Here is a 15,335-nt window from a genome sequence, read left to right as displayed (position 1 = left end):
GCAAAGATTGTTATGATACTGACCAGGGTTTTAAGAAAAAAGATGTTGTGGAGAAATAGGGCATATCTGCAAGCAGTTTATCTACGATTTTAAAAAAATCGAGAATCAATTTTAAATGCAACTGAAGGAGGAGCAGACAAGAAGCGTAAGTTGTGTATATACGAAGATGTTAATAAACCTGTTCTAAAATGGGTGAAAATGATACGTGAAAAGAATATTCCAATATCGGGCCTAATAATTAAGCAACAAGCTCTGAAATTTGCACAGTCCCTTGGACATACAGAATTTAATGCGAGCATTGGGTGGCTAGATAAATTTAAGAAGCGCCAAAGAATTGTAGAAAAGGTTATTTGTGGAGAAAGTGTTAATGTAAGAAAAAAAGATTGTAACAGTTGGAGGAACAATACCTTAAAGAAGATGTTGGAAGAATATGAGCGTAAGGATGTTTTTAATGCTGACAAAATGGGTTTATTCTTTAAATGTTTACCGAATAGAACACTTGCTTTTAAGGATGATAAATGTTTTGGCGGAAAACAAAGCAAAGAAAGAATCACTGTGCTAGTTGGAGCAAATATGACAGGAAGTGAAAAATTAAGACTTTTAGTCATCGGAATATCAAAAAACCAAGATATTTTAGAGGCACAAAATCTTTAGAAGTTGACTACACCTATTAATAATAATAAAAAAAAGCATGGATGACAAGTGATATTTTTGAAGAATGGATATTAAAACTAGACAAGCATATAACAAAAGAAAAAAGGAAAATCGTGTTGGTAACTGACAACTGTCTGGCACATCCTGCCACACTTAAAAGTGCGGAGTTCTTTTTACCACCAAACGTGACGTCAAAACTCCAGCCAATGGACCAAGGCATTATTAAAATTTTTAAATCTCATTATCGAAAGAGAATGATAATGAAGATTGTCAATGCGTTATCAGAAAATAGAAACTTGGAGGTTACAATTAACCTCAGAGATTGCATCTCTGAACTGGCAAAAGTTTGGACAAACGATGTCACTGAATACACTATTCAAAATTGTTTTTCGAAAGAGGGATTTGCATTGAATACAGAAGTCAAACAACGACTGGAAGAACAAGATGAACTGCCCCTTTCACAACTGAAAAACTTTTGGACATTATTAGAATCATCTGGAAACATCGAAAATGAAATAACACCGGATAGGTATGTTTATGCAGATCACAGTAGAACATCCAAATGAAGATGAAATACTGCTGAACAGTGTTAGACGCGACTGTGATCACGAAGAAATTAACAATGCCGCTGAAGACGCATTAGAACCCGTAGAAAAGCCAACTCGCAAAGAAATGATTAACGCTTTTAAAATAGTTTGTATGGGTCTACAGTTTTGTGAAAATGTTTTTAATGCTCTGAACAAATGTGAGGTTTTCTTTGAGAATCAGACAATTTTTTAATTGTACTATGCAAACGAAAATTACAGATTTTTTTTTAATTTGTGATATTTACCAGCGAAAATTGTGTAAACGTAATTTAAATAAGTATGTTTTTGAAATAAAATACATTAAAAATAAATGTAGATTCGTTTTCATTTTCTAATTAGATAACAATTTCTAATAAAAAAGATATTCTCTGTATAACAAAATTTCTCTATGACGAATTTTTTCACCGGATTTATCGAATTTGTTATAGGGAAGTTCGACTGTATTCATCAATAAATCATCGTATGTAGTATAAGAGTAATTTGATTACTCTTATACTACTCAAAGAGTAATATACAGTATAAGAGTAATCAAAGTACTCTTATACTGTAGTATAAGAGTACTTTGATTACTCTTATGTTGTTTGTTTTTTTTTTGGTTTTTAGGAGCATTAGCAACTAAGGCCATATTGCTCCGGGATATGCGGTGGTCATTCCCTGACCTTTCTGCATCTTCCATATTTGGTGGTGAAGGGCTCGAACCCCAGTCTAATCAAGAAGCGTGTGCTACGCACTGCTGCTCCTTCCCACCTGGCTACGGAGGCACCTGATTACTCTTATGTAGTGTAAGAACAATTATGTAGCTCTATACAATGTAGTGGCAATTTTAAAATGCATTTGAATTGCTCTTGTGGATGCTTAATTTCGGATTAATTTTGTATATTTTTTCAGAATTATTGATCATACCAAAATTCAAATATGATGGGAAGGAAGTATCCTAGTGGAATATGAAAACATAAACTGAAAGAAAGAAAGAAAGAAGACTGGCAGAAGCTTCAAAATGTCAAAAACTCTCTTACTATATCGCAACAGAAACTAAAAACTCTGATGGTCAAAATCATGAAGATAAGGAAAAAGAGCTACGATAGCAAAGAAAATATAGATAATGAAAATGACAATAGAAGAGATAAAGAACATTATGAGAATCTGGACACTTCCAAACAGGAAACAAAAAAAGCAAAAGGAAGAGAAGAGTAATAGTAAAGAAAAACACAATTTGTACAGTCAACAGAGCATGCAAACCAAGGTCAGCAGCAGCTTCGTTTCAATAAATTTATTGACTCCGATAAGTATAGCGATCTTTCATTATGGCCTGTTACGATCAGCAATAATTTCATTCAATACTGTTTAATGAAAGACTGTTTTTTTCAAAATCGCAACAATATTTACAGAGAATCAAACATACATACAATGGACAAAAGAAAAGCTTCTCAAACAGATATTTTGCAAAAAAATAAAATAAAATAATAATAAATAAATAAAAAAATTTTTTAAATCGTCAAACTGTTATGAGATCCTGGCTAGCCTATTCGAAGACTAAAGGTTGCATATGAGCATTAGCTGAGGCATATGATGCAAGAAAGCAAGCTTATATAGCATCAGCCAAAAAAAAAAAAAAAAAAAAACCTTCCCATTTCACTTCAGCCATTCACTCCAAATGTTTGTCTAGTTCTGCCTTTGAATGTATGTAAGCTGTCAACTTCCACAACGACAGATGGAAGTTTGTTCCAGCAATCAACCAGAGATTACTGGCTAAAGGCAAATTTCCGCACATCTATTTTTTTTATATGAAACCCCCAAACACAAAAGGTATCAAAACCTATAGTACTTAGTACCATGCATGGGTTGAAGGAGAAGTATGGGGGGATGGGGATGCCGGAAACTTTGCTCTAGAGACTAAACATGGGTTTCACCACTTCAAGCCTCCAATAAGCAAAGTGGTGGTATTTCACCGGTTGATGAAAGTCATCTACCACCTACAAAGCAAATGCTTAACTACAATATTTACAAATGTTTTTCTTCAATTTGAATTTGTGCCCCCTAAATTGTGTAATCTAAGCAAGAGGAAGAATCCTATCAGCACTGAGCTTGCTCAAACCATTCAAGGCCACATACATCTCAATTAGATCACCTCACAGGTGGCTGTCTCTAGGCACTGCAATTTGCAGAACTTAAGTCTTTCTTGGTAAGAGCAACCTTTGTTCCACTCACCAATCTTGTTGCCCTTCTCGGTACTCATTCCAGCAGCTCTACATCTTTCCTAAAATGAGGCCTCGGAAACTGTATGCAGAACTCAAGGTGTGTGTGCACTGACCATTGCCTTATACAAGGGAATAATCACCTCTATACAATATATTGTTTTGTTTGTAAACTGTTTTCAATAAGACACACATTACTGATATCAGACAGGTTTTCAGACTGGATGAATATATTGAGAACCCTCGCAAGTCATGAAGACTCCACAGAGCAAAAGAAGGTTATGTTTACTTGGATTACAGGTGAATCAAATAAAATGCACTAGACCAACATTGAAGAACAGACAAGAAAGAACATTCAGTATTATTTTGAAGTGAAAGAGGTTTGCCATTCAGAGATCACAATGAAAAGTGGCGTTTCTTCAAATAACAGACATTAAAAACATTAATAATGCAGAATATGTGCTGTGTGTAGCTCATTCCCCTAATCTTGTCGGAGAAAAACCTGCCAACTTCAGTATTTTGCAACAGTTATATGTTTTTTTTTCCCGGGTTCGTCTCCGTAGATGGGAGTATTTTAAACACACATGCCAATTTGGATTTTTGTTTAAAGAGTTGAAGTGTAACGAGATGGTGTGCCCATTATAAAGCTGTTCAAGCCTTGCAACTTGGGTACAACAACAACAACAAAAACATTTTAAAGACTAAAGCATATTTTTGAAGACTCAGAAGAGAAACCCAAACGTAAACAAGATGAAAAAAGTTTATCTAAAAAGTTGATAAAGCTTGGATATGCCATTTTAACTACAATTTGGAAAGACGTTTTGGAACGCTTCAAAAAACGAATGAGAAATTAATTACAGACGATGTGTATGAAAGAAAATTCAGATACAGAAATTATTTTGACATCGAGAATCGAACTGTAACAAAAAAAATTTCAGATCATACCAAAATCAGTAATTCATTAAGAAGAGATAAATTTCAAATAAGGAATGAAGAGGCTCTTGGACTGTTTGATAATCCAATTAATGAACAGGAGGGAATCATATGAACAAAATGGAAAAGGTTTAAATTTCTTGCTGATTTGACATGAAATACTGATATTGATGAAGATAACTTAAAACTCATAATACACCACTACAACGAGTACATCAACAACTAATTGGTTAATAAGCGTTGATGATTCAAGGAGTATTTAAGATTAAGCACTGCACAAGAAAACTTGAAATGCCCCAAAATATATGAAGGAAACGATAGTTTTCCCAAATTTGATAATAATCCTAAAAATTTACACGACATTACCGATAATGAGTTGTGAAGCTGAAACGTTTCTAAACTATCAATTATAAAAAACAAATTTCAATGAACCATGCTAGAGGAAAGACTGAATTATCTTTCTATTCTCTCTATAGAAAATGATACTACAAAACTGTTGTCATACGAAGAGGTGATCAAAGTGTATGCAGCCAAAAAATGTAAGAAAAAGTATTATAGATGTGTATCAGGCCTTTAATTACTAAAAACATTGTTATTTTTCTGGATGTTTCTGGTATTTGTCGTGATTTCTTTTCTCATTCTAAATAAATCTTCACTTTCATACTTAATTTTGTATTCAATTTCTTAAAAAGGGCCCAAAAAATTATATAAGCTTCAGTCCCCACAAAACCTGGATCCACCCCTGACTGCAAGAATAACATTGATTGTCTGACAAATTTGATAGGACATTATGATGTGGTTACAAAGGAACTGGATGCAAAAAATAATTTTGATATCATATATTTGGATTTCAGGAAAGCTTTTGACACTGTTGCACATGGAAGACTATTGTACAAATTGGAGCCGAATGGTATTAAGGGTAAGTTACTAATGGATAAAAGGATGGTTACGTGGGAGAAGACAGAGGGTGGTAATCAATGGGTGCTGCTCTTCGTGGACTAATGTTATTAGTGGAATCCCACAGGGTTCGGTGTTAAGTCCACTGTTGTTTTGTATATTTATCAATGATATTGATGAAGGTATATCAGGCTTAATGTCGAAGTTCGCAGATGATACAAAGGTTGGCAGGGTTGTTAATGACAGTAATGGCAGTGTGCTACTGCAACAGGATCTAGATAATTTGGGCAGATGGGCTAAGAAGTGGCAACTGAAGTTTAACCTTGACAAATCCAAAGTACTGCATATGGGTAGAAGTAACCCCAGAGAAACGTACCAACTGTGTGGTACTACACTTAAGGTGGTAGAAAATGAAAATGACCTGGGAGTAATTGTGCAGTCAGATATGAAGTTTTCTGAGCAATGCAGACAGGCTGCCAGGGCAGGTCATGGGGTTTTGTCAATGATATATAGGAATTTTGCTAGCAGGGAAAAGGAGGTGATTATCCCTCTGTATAAGGCAATGGTCAGGCCACGCCTTGAGTAATGCGTACAGGTCTGGAGGCCTTAGGAAGGATGTAGGTTTACTTGAGCGTGTACAGAGAAGGGCAACAAGATTGGTGAGGGGAATGAAGGGATCCTCTTACCAAGAGAGGCTTAAGTTCTGCAAATTGCAGTGGCTGGAGACTAGGCACCTGCGCGGTGATCTGATTGAGGTATATAAGGCCTTGAATGGGTTGAGCACACTGAATTCTGATGGGATCCTTCCACTTGTTCAGATTACGAACCTAAGGGGGCATAAATTAAAATTAAGAAAAGACAGATGTAGAATAGATGTGTGGAAATTTGCCTTTAGCCAGCGGGTGGTTAATTGCTGGAACAAACTTCCATCTGTCATTGTGGAAGTTGATAGGTTGAATAAATTTAAGGAGGAACTAGACAGGCATTTGGAGGCAATGGTGTGATTTATTTTTTTTTTTTGGCTGATGCTGCATAAGCTCATACATTTGCTTTCTTGCATCACATGCCACTACTACTACTACTACTTCATCTATGGGATGTAGTTGTATAATTTTTTTGTCCAGTGTGATTGCTGACTGAAATTTGTCCCAATTAGCTTTAGAGAATTTCCATTTCCTGCAGGATTCGTCCAATGGTGGTTGTGTAGTCATCAGATTACAAACAATTGGAAAATGATCGCTGCCCATGGGATTATCCAGGGCGGACCATTGCATGACTGAAAACAGCATTGGGAAGAAATTCGATAAGTCAATGGCAGAAGGTCCATTAGGTAACTGTATATGGGTGTGCGAGCCATTGTTAAGAAGAGTGAGGTTTTGTTTTTCCCAGTAAAGTTTCAATCAGTCGGCCACGTCTGTCTAATTTAGATGATCCCCATTGAAATCCCCTAGCAGGCAGATAGGGGAGGGTAGCTATAATAAAAGTTCTTTAAGATCATTATAAGAGTAAATATGATTTGGTGGGAGATAAACTGAGACTAGAGTTAAAGCAGTCTGAGTAATCAGACGCACAGCGACAGCTTCGATTTGGGTTTGGAGGGTGATTGGCCTAGCTGGAATCGTTGTGCTAATTAAAATAGCTACACCACCACAAGCAGAATCGGATGTATTCCGATCTTATCTATAGACTGAATAGTTTTTTTATGGAAATGGAAATTTGAGCAGTTAAATAGGTTCCTTGCAGGCAGAAACCAACTAGAGAGTAGCAGTTAATAGGTAATGAATATCGTCAATGTTGCCATGACGCAATACTCTGCAATTCCATTGTAAGATGTTAGGCATTACTTGAATTTAGAAGAAGCTGTACCTGACGTGGCTGTCTTATGGCATTCTGGATTTGGTTTGTCTCTTTTTGTAAATGTAGGGCGACCTGTGTCCATATCTTCTTCTTCTTCTACAAATATTTCCAGAATCAAATCTTCCTGTTTGGATGAATACTCTGGTGATGTATCCTGAATAATCTTTTTTGAAGATGAACTAGGATTATTTAAAGTAGTAACAATCATTGGTGGAGGAGGAGATTTTACTGGAATCTTAAGGGGCGTATTACTTGCTTGGTCTGAGTGCTTCAGGGTATTGGACTCTTGCTGAGAGAGGACAGCTTGAGCCCAGTCGGAGATTGATATGTTATGTGGAACGGTAACATCAGTTTGCGTGGCTATTGTCTGATTTTTTTTGCGATACTGGCATAGGTACGGTTAGGTATACTGGGTGCAATTAATTTTCTTGCTTCCTGATAACTAACTTTATATTTCACAATTTTTTTCTCCGTTTTCCATCTCTCACATGTCTTAGAGTAGGCAGGATGGTTGCCTTTGCAGTTGGGACAAACCGGGTTGCCTCTACATATTGTTTGAGAGTGGCCATACTTTTGGAATTTATAACATCTCAACGGATTGGGTATGAAAGAACGAGTGCGGCAAAGAAGATATCCTGCTTTTACTGATTTACTTTTACAGATTTGGACTGTTAAAGGTGAGAATGATATTTCTGGTAGGTATGAGTATATTGTCTCTTTTGACCATAATTCTTTTTACAGCGTTTACATTCTGTTCCTGAAGCTCTTCTTTAATTTCTTCCTCCATCACATTCATGAGGTCCCAACTAGATATTACACCCTTTCATATATTTAGGGTTGCATGTGGAATTAACTGGAATGCCAGCAAGATTTGTAATTTTTAGTAGTTTTTCAGAATGTCTGTGGTTTAGAGTTTCAACAAGCAAGTCCCCTGATTGCAGTCTCTTAACCGTCTTGGGAGACCCTGCAATACTTTCCAGGTGTTTTTGTATTAGAAAAGGGGATAGCTTACTGAGAGGCTGTTCTCATAGTGAGTGCATTATTAAAAATGCTGGTAAGTCTGTCACCGAGGGATTGGTTTTCAACCTCTTTGCTTGTGACGAATCATGTTCATGTTCGGTATCTGGCCGACAGCTTGTCGACTCTATAGATGGAAAATATTTTGTTCCATGTTGGCTCCCCTTAGCCCCTGGCAGATAAACTTTTCTGCCAAGGTTACCGGCCCCACCACGGGGAGGCAGGAGCAGTGCCTGGTGTGACCAAGCAAAATTAGTAAGAGTTAGTCTATTAAATATGAAAAAAAGAAAGGTTATTTTCCTTTCTTGCTCTCGATCAGTACTTTTGAAAAAAGAGCTGCTATTAAATAAAAAGATTTATTAAGGAGAAGAACGTAAAAGAGAACTAGAATTCACCTTTTGAGAATTGCAGAGAAATCGCTCAGTCACAATCGCTTGGCACCTGGGGCCAATTACTGATGCATCAGTATCTAATGCTACAGTGAGTCAAGTCAAATGGTGTAATGAAAACAAGTCTAAAGTATGAAACTTTATACGAGAACTAAATAAAATCATTAAAAAGGGTCACGATATCTATACACAATATGGTAATCTGCTCTCAGCGGGATACCACCAAATGCCACAGATGACTATGTTCCACATGAAGATAAGTAAAAGAACTTCCTCCCATTGAACCATGCACTGACTAGCTTGCTAAAGCTTAATTACACGAGTCATAGTAGATAGAATTTACATAGGTTGGTCAAGGTCATTCACTGGATATCCTGCAATGCAATCATACTACAATTTCTCTCCTTCTCATCAACAAATTGTACTTCTGAGAAATTTACTGCTTATGTAAGCAGTTGATACCATGAATTGTGGGTGAAAGGTAAGAGAACAGGGTAGCAAAATAATGACCCACCTTTAACCACCTATAGAATTTCTCTTTGATAGTTGGTATAGTTTTGTTGTGAGTCCATGCTGAGATTCTTGCCAATGAGAATGTAATTTCTTATACGTTACAGATTTGCAGCCTGCCTATCTGCTGTTCGTTGTTCTGAGGCACTGCTGATTTAGGTACTACATAATCCAAGTTGCTATATACAATCATAACAGGGCTACAAATGCAGCAAAAGCAAATTTCAAAGTTTGACTCAGAGAGTAGAATTTGCTACAGCTGAGATAACACTGGACACAGTAGAGTATATCATTACAGATAAACTTAGTAAAAGACTTAAGGAATCAGTAATGGTGAGTTCTTCTGTTATACAAGGATAAAATAAAATCACACCACTACAAAGTGCATTGCTATATTTGGGAGAGAGATCTACAAGGACAGCAGCAGATGTGACATGCTTCTAACATCAATCTATGTAGAATGGCAAGAAGTCAGAATATTAAGCTCAGTGTGCTGAAGAGAGCTGCAGGTAGACAGAAGGGTGGCACATTAGTATTCCCCCATATCTGAAAGAAGTTGCAAGCCAGTATAGAGATGCAGGTAGGCAGAAGATGGCATACCAATCCCTCCATCTGTGAAATGAAGTTTTAAGCTAGTATACGAGCATGTTAGGGGGTAAGAGATTGGTGACTGGGTAATCACATCCATTGTGATATGTAGATCACATAGTAGTTCTTTGATATGGATACTGAATGGGCAGCTGGCAGGGATTTTAATTTAATGCATAATGTAGAGAGAACTGCTTCCACGACTCAATAAAGGACTGTTCCATACTGTTCCACAGAAACTTTGGACAACAGCTGTTTCCAATGTACTGCCTGATGGTGAATGAGATCCAATCAAATATGCTTTTAATAACAGATGTGTATATCTGGGAATTGTAATATACTTTAATTGTACAAATGCACAAAAGAAGATGTAGATGCATCACCCAACATTCCATGAAGTGGAGGAGTGAGTGAGTGCGGAGAATGTTGAAACCGTTCATTCACTTTGTGTGTGTGGTTTACAAATATGTTGAAGGTCAACTTTTAATCAAATATCACCAGCAAAAATTTTGTTTTGGGTACTAGTGGAACAACATTTTATCCAAACCTCAATTCAGGTTCAGGATGAAGATTCTGCTTGTGACAAAAATATATGCACACTGTTTTCTGTAGCAAGAACCTGAATACACTATTGCCCAGAAGATGAGGCAATCAACAGCATGTTGCAATTTACTTTCAATTACCATCAGGTGGGATGATTAGAAAATATGCTATAATCATCAACATAGAAGGCACTGTTTAGAGTTTGAGGAAGTCATTATGTGATGGAATTTACTTTGCTTAAAACTGATCCTCGAGGAACTCTCTCTCTCTCTCTCTCTCTCTCTTGTTACCAAAAAAGACCAAGAGAAGGCAGATCCTAGGTGGATTCTAAATATTTTGCAAGATTAAAAGTTTTAACAATCAGATGGAAGTGATCTCAAAAATCAATATTAATCAGTGTGCACCTGGTGCTCTAATTTTAGGAAAACATTTGAATAGGGTATTCTGTCTAGTTAAATGCTCTTATATTTGGACCTGTTCCTTCATAAGCCACACTGAGTCATGGAGATGGCATTTACTTCTAATTACCACACTAGATGAGTATGGCCCATTCTTTCCAGAATCCTTTAACAGCTTAGCAAATTTAAAAAAGATTCTGTTATGGAAGAGTAAGGGTTTTCATAGAATTTGATGAAAGTGCTTATTTATTTCATAATAGAAACAGCCCTTACAATTTATTAGCCTTGCTGTCTAATAAATTGTACAGGCTGTTAAAGTAAATGGCTGATTGTAATGCTGAAACTACTTGGATGAGAAATTTAGTGCCATGTTTACAATTTTCTTTTCACATCCAAAAATTCTGGGAGGTTAGAGGCTGCACAGATGTTAGAAAATGTTTTCCCTAACAACGCTGGCCTATTATTTAAGCAATTCTCCAGTCATCGATGGGAATTAAACCCAGATCTCTCAATTTGGAATGATCTGGGTTCAACTCTCACATACTGACTAAACTGGAGGATTGACAACTCAGGCAGTGTGGTAGCCATACCTGTTGACACTCCCTCACCTTGTCATGGCATATACATGCCACGCCATGGTGCATGCTAAGTATGGCATATAAAACAATAGTTTTCCATTAGGAAAACTATTTCAGCATATATATTCAATATTTTATTCTCAATCTTGGCCAAATCCTGTCAAAATTTCACCATACCACTGAACAATACTATATTCCATTGAGCATCACTCTGAAATTTGATGTATACATAAAACCTAACCTGCGATATTGAATACTTACCTATATTACCACAATCCTTTATGAAACATAAAATTCTATATAAAAATCACACTCAAAGTGAATTTTAAGAATTCGAACGTTAAAAGTTAATAAGACTGATGGCCAAAATGCATTAAGAATATTAAGAATGAGGGCAAAATTATCTTACCTTGAGGATTTCCATACAAAATATTAAAAGTAAGAGAGCCATGAGCTTCGTGTTGTTGAGTAATAACAACAGCGTAGAGGCTACCACGCCGTGCAATATCATCTATTGTCTGGATTAAAAGTGCTTCATCTTTTAAAAAGAGGAGATCAACAAGAAGACCCAAGTTTTTCAATCTCTGCTCAACAGATTCAGCATACAATCTGAAATACAAATATTCTGATTTCACATTTTACATTTAGCTAATAAAAACATCTTGGGATCTACGTATCATTCCCAAGTCCATCAAAACTACACGCCAAAAAGCACTGATTGTATAACCCATTACACACCAGTGAATACCATATCAAAAATAATCCTTCAAAAGTACCAAGATAAAATCTACCAGCATGTTTTTTTTAAAAATCAAATGATACAAAATCAATAATAGGGTTTATTAAGATCAAAATAAAAGTAACTGACATTTCGGTGTGACCAGCTGATGTCAAAAGAAGCTAAATGCTAAATGAGAAACAATTATAAATTATCACAGGGATAATTTATAGGAACTGATAATTTATAGAAACAAGGACAGAGACTTGTATATTAATTAAAAATGAGTGTCTCAAGGTTAGAACTGCAAAATAAATTTACCTTTACAGCATAGCAAATGCAGAAACAGAACAACTAACAGTGCAGTAGCAAGATAATTCATTGTAGGATTTTGTATCTCACTGATAATTTATAATTGTTTCTCATTTGGCATAAAAAATTCCTGAGCCTATTATAATCATCTATATAAAAACAAAATCCCTTCCCTTTACTCCTGACATTAGTTATTTCTTTTAATCAGTCCCTCATCAATATGTTATGATCAATGCCACATTAAGGTTGTACTTGACTTGAAGATTCTTAATATATAATGCATCAGTGCAGTAACCAGATCAACAATACTGCTTTCTCTTGTTGCCATTCTAACATGTTGCAGAAATAAGTCACCCAGCAAACCGAGAAATTCTTTGCTACTAAGTAAGTTGCCAACCCATATCTCCAACTGAAATCTATAAAGTTAAAATTCTTCATAAGATATTCTAATATTCTGGCCTCTCTATCTTTACAGTTTTTAATTATACTCATCACAGTCATTTAGCCTACGACACATTTCAAGTTTTAATTTTTGTTTTCACAGTGTTTATGTCACACCACACTGGCAACATCGTCTAAGTTGTACTATTAGCAACGGCACATGATGCAAGAAAGAAAGCTTATATAGCATCAGCCAAAAAAAAAAAAAAATAAATAAAAAATAAATAAATAAATAAACCCTTATTTCACTCATACACTTGCTCCAAATGTTGGTCAAGTTCTGCTTGAATCTATTTAAGCTATCAACTTCTACAACAACAGATGGAAGTTTGTTCCACCAATCAATCACCTGCTGGCTAAAGGCAAACTTCCGCACAACTATCCTACAACCAACATTCCTCAATTTGAATTTATACCCTCTCAAAAGTGATTATTCTGAGAAAGAGGAAGAATCCCATCAGCACTGAGCATGCTCAAACCATTCAAGCCTTATACACCTCAATCAGATCACCTCGCAGGTGCCTAGTCTCAAGACACTGTAATTTGCAAAACTTAAGCCTTTCTTCGTAAGAGCAACCCTTTCTTCCATTCTCTAATCTGGTTGCCCTTCTCTGTACTCGTTCCAACAGCTCTACATCCTTCTTAAAATGAGGCCTCCAGTGCCGTATACAGTATTCAAGGTGTGGCCTGACCATTGGCTCCTTATCCCTGATAGAAAAATTCCTGTATATCATTGACAAGACACAATGAGCTACTCTTGCAGACGTCTGCATGCACACTTCAGAAAACTTCATATCTGCCTGCAAAATTACCCCAGGTCCTTTTCATTCTCTACCACTGTCAGTGTGGTACCACAGAGTTGTAACAACAAACCCATGCTGTCCGAACTATAACTGAAGTATTGTCTAGATGATCCTGCAATGTTTCTTTAACCAGTGCCTCCATTAATTTCGCTGGAACAGAAGTTAAACTAACAGGTCTGTAATTACCTGTGATTCACTTTGATCCTCCTTTGTGGATTGGGGTCACATCTGTACATCTCCAGTCCAGGGGATCTTTTGCCAAACATTTCTTGTAATCTGCCTTTGCCTGCCTAACCTCCTTTGTAACTTGGTTACAGACCAGCTTATATCTATCATAGGCTTCTGCGTCACATGGTAATTTATATGTATCCCATACATTTTTCTTCTCTGTCGCATGTGTAATTAGTTCATCTGACATCAATTTAGGCCTAAATCTTGAACAATATTTCTTTGTTGGTATGAAAAGCATAGCAGCTTCCAAGATTAACTCTTTGAATTCTTCCCATTTTGAATTTTCTGTTGGTAACATCATCTCAGTTGGTCCCACCGTAGTTACCTTTACGAAAGCAAAAACCCTTCCCTTTACCCTTGATGGTAGTTACCTCTATGAGTAAATCCCACTTCAGCACACTGTGATCACTGCCACCTAGTGGTTCCATTATTTGCAGATTCTTCATGCATGAAGAATCATTACTGGTAATCAGATAAAGAGTATTATTCCCTCTAGTTGCCTACCGAACATGCTGCTGTAGAAAACAATCATACAATAAATCCACAAAAGCCTTGCTAGTGTGTGAGTGACCAACCCACAAATTCAGTCAATATCTGGAAAATTAAAATCCCCCATTATAAGACACTCTAATTTACTGGCCCACAACAGAATTGCTCATTATACTCATCAGATTCATTAGGCCTATAACATATACCTACTCTCATTTTTCCTTTCCCAGTACTTATGTCACACAAAAGACTCAACATGGCATTGTCCACCAACATCAATTGGATGCACTTCCTTAGATTTTGTGTTCCTTAACTAACAGCATAATCTCTCTTTCCTGTACACATTTTACTCCCCAAATTCCAGTTCTGTACTGCTTATGTCTGTGTAGTAGTAGTAGTAGGTAGTAGTAGTAATAGTGGCATGTGATGCAAGAAAGCAAGTGTATGAGCATATGCAGCATCACCCAAAAAAAAAAAAATAATAAAAAATCACACCTTTCCCTCCAAATGCCTCAGTAGTTCCTCCTTAAATTTATTTAACCTATCAACTTTCACAATGACAGATGGAAGTTTGTTCCAGCAATTAACCACTTGCTGGCTAAAGACAAATTTCCACACATCTATTCTACATCTGTCTTTTCTTAATTTGAATTTATGCCCCCTTAGGTTCGTAATCTGAACAAGTGGAACGATCCCATCAGAATTCAGCGGAATCAACCCATTCAAGGCCTTATACACCTCAATGAGATCACCACGCAGGTGCCTAGTCTCCAGCCACTGCAATTTGCAGAACTTAAGCCTCTCTTCGTAAGAGGATCCCTTCATTTCCCTCACCAATCTTGTTGCCCTTCTCTGTACACGCTCAAGCAAATCTACATGCTTCCTAAAGTGAGGCCTCCAGACCTGTACGCGGTACTCAAGGTGCGGTCTGACTATTGCCTTATACAGAGGGGACAATCACCTCCTTCTCCCTGCTAGCAAAATTCCTATATATCATTAACAAAACCTAAAGACCCCCCCCCCCTTTTGGTATTTGTTGGCGCATAGGCACCAACAACTACCAAAAAGGGGGGCGGGGGAAGGTCAACCATGCGCGACAATGTCAAAAGCTTTTCTGAAATCCAAATATATGATATCAAAATTATTTTTTGCATCCAGTTCCTTTGTAACCACATCATAATATCCTATCAAATTT

General features: G+C 36.6%; 1 protein-coding gene across 2 annotated transcripts in view; it reads right to left on the bottom strand.

Annotated features, from left to right (window-relative positions):
• Positions 1–15,335, bottom strand: part of Neos (nuclear receptor coactivator protein neosin) — a 199,167-nt gene that overhangs the window by 19,344 nt on the left and 164,488 nt on the right. For both annotated transcript variants that reach the window (XM_090381134.1, XM_090381135.1), the window contains exon 9: positions 11,556–11,755. In XM_090381134.1, the coding sequence (XP_090237260.1) occupies positions 11,556–11,755 (200 nt within the window). The remainder of the gene's footprint in view (positions 1–11,555; positions 11,756–15,335) is intronic.

This window comes from Mastigoproctus giganteus, chromosome 9 (genome assembly GCF_048544385.1).
Source record: "Mastigoproctus giganteus isolate SK-2022 chromosome 9, ASM4854438v1, whole genome shotgun sequence".
NCBI classification, from domain to species: Eukaryota; Metazoa; Arthropoda; class Arachnida; order Uropygi; family Thelyphonidae; genus Mastigoproctus; species Mastigoproctus giganteus.
Note: the sequence above shows the minus strand (reverse complement) of the source record. Positions and strands in the feature narration are given on the sequence as shown.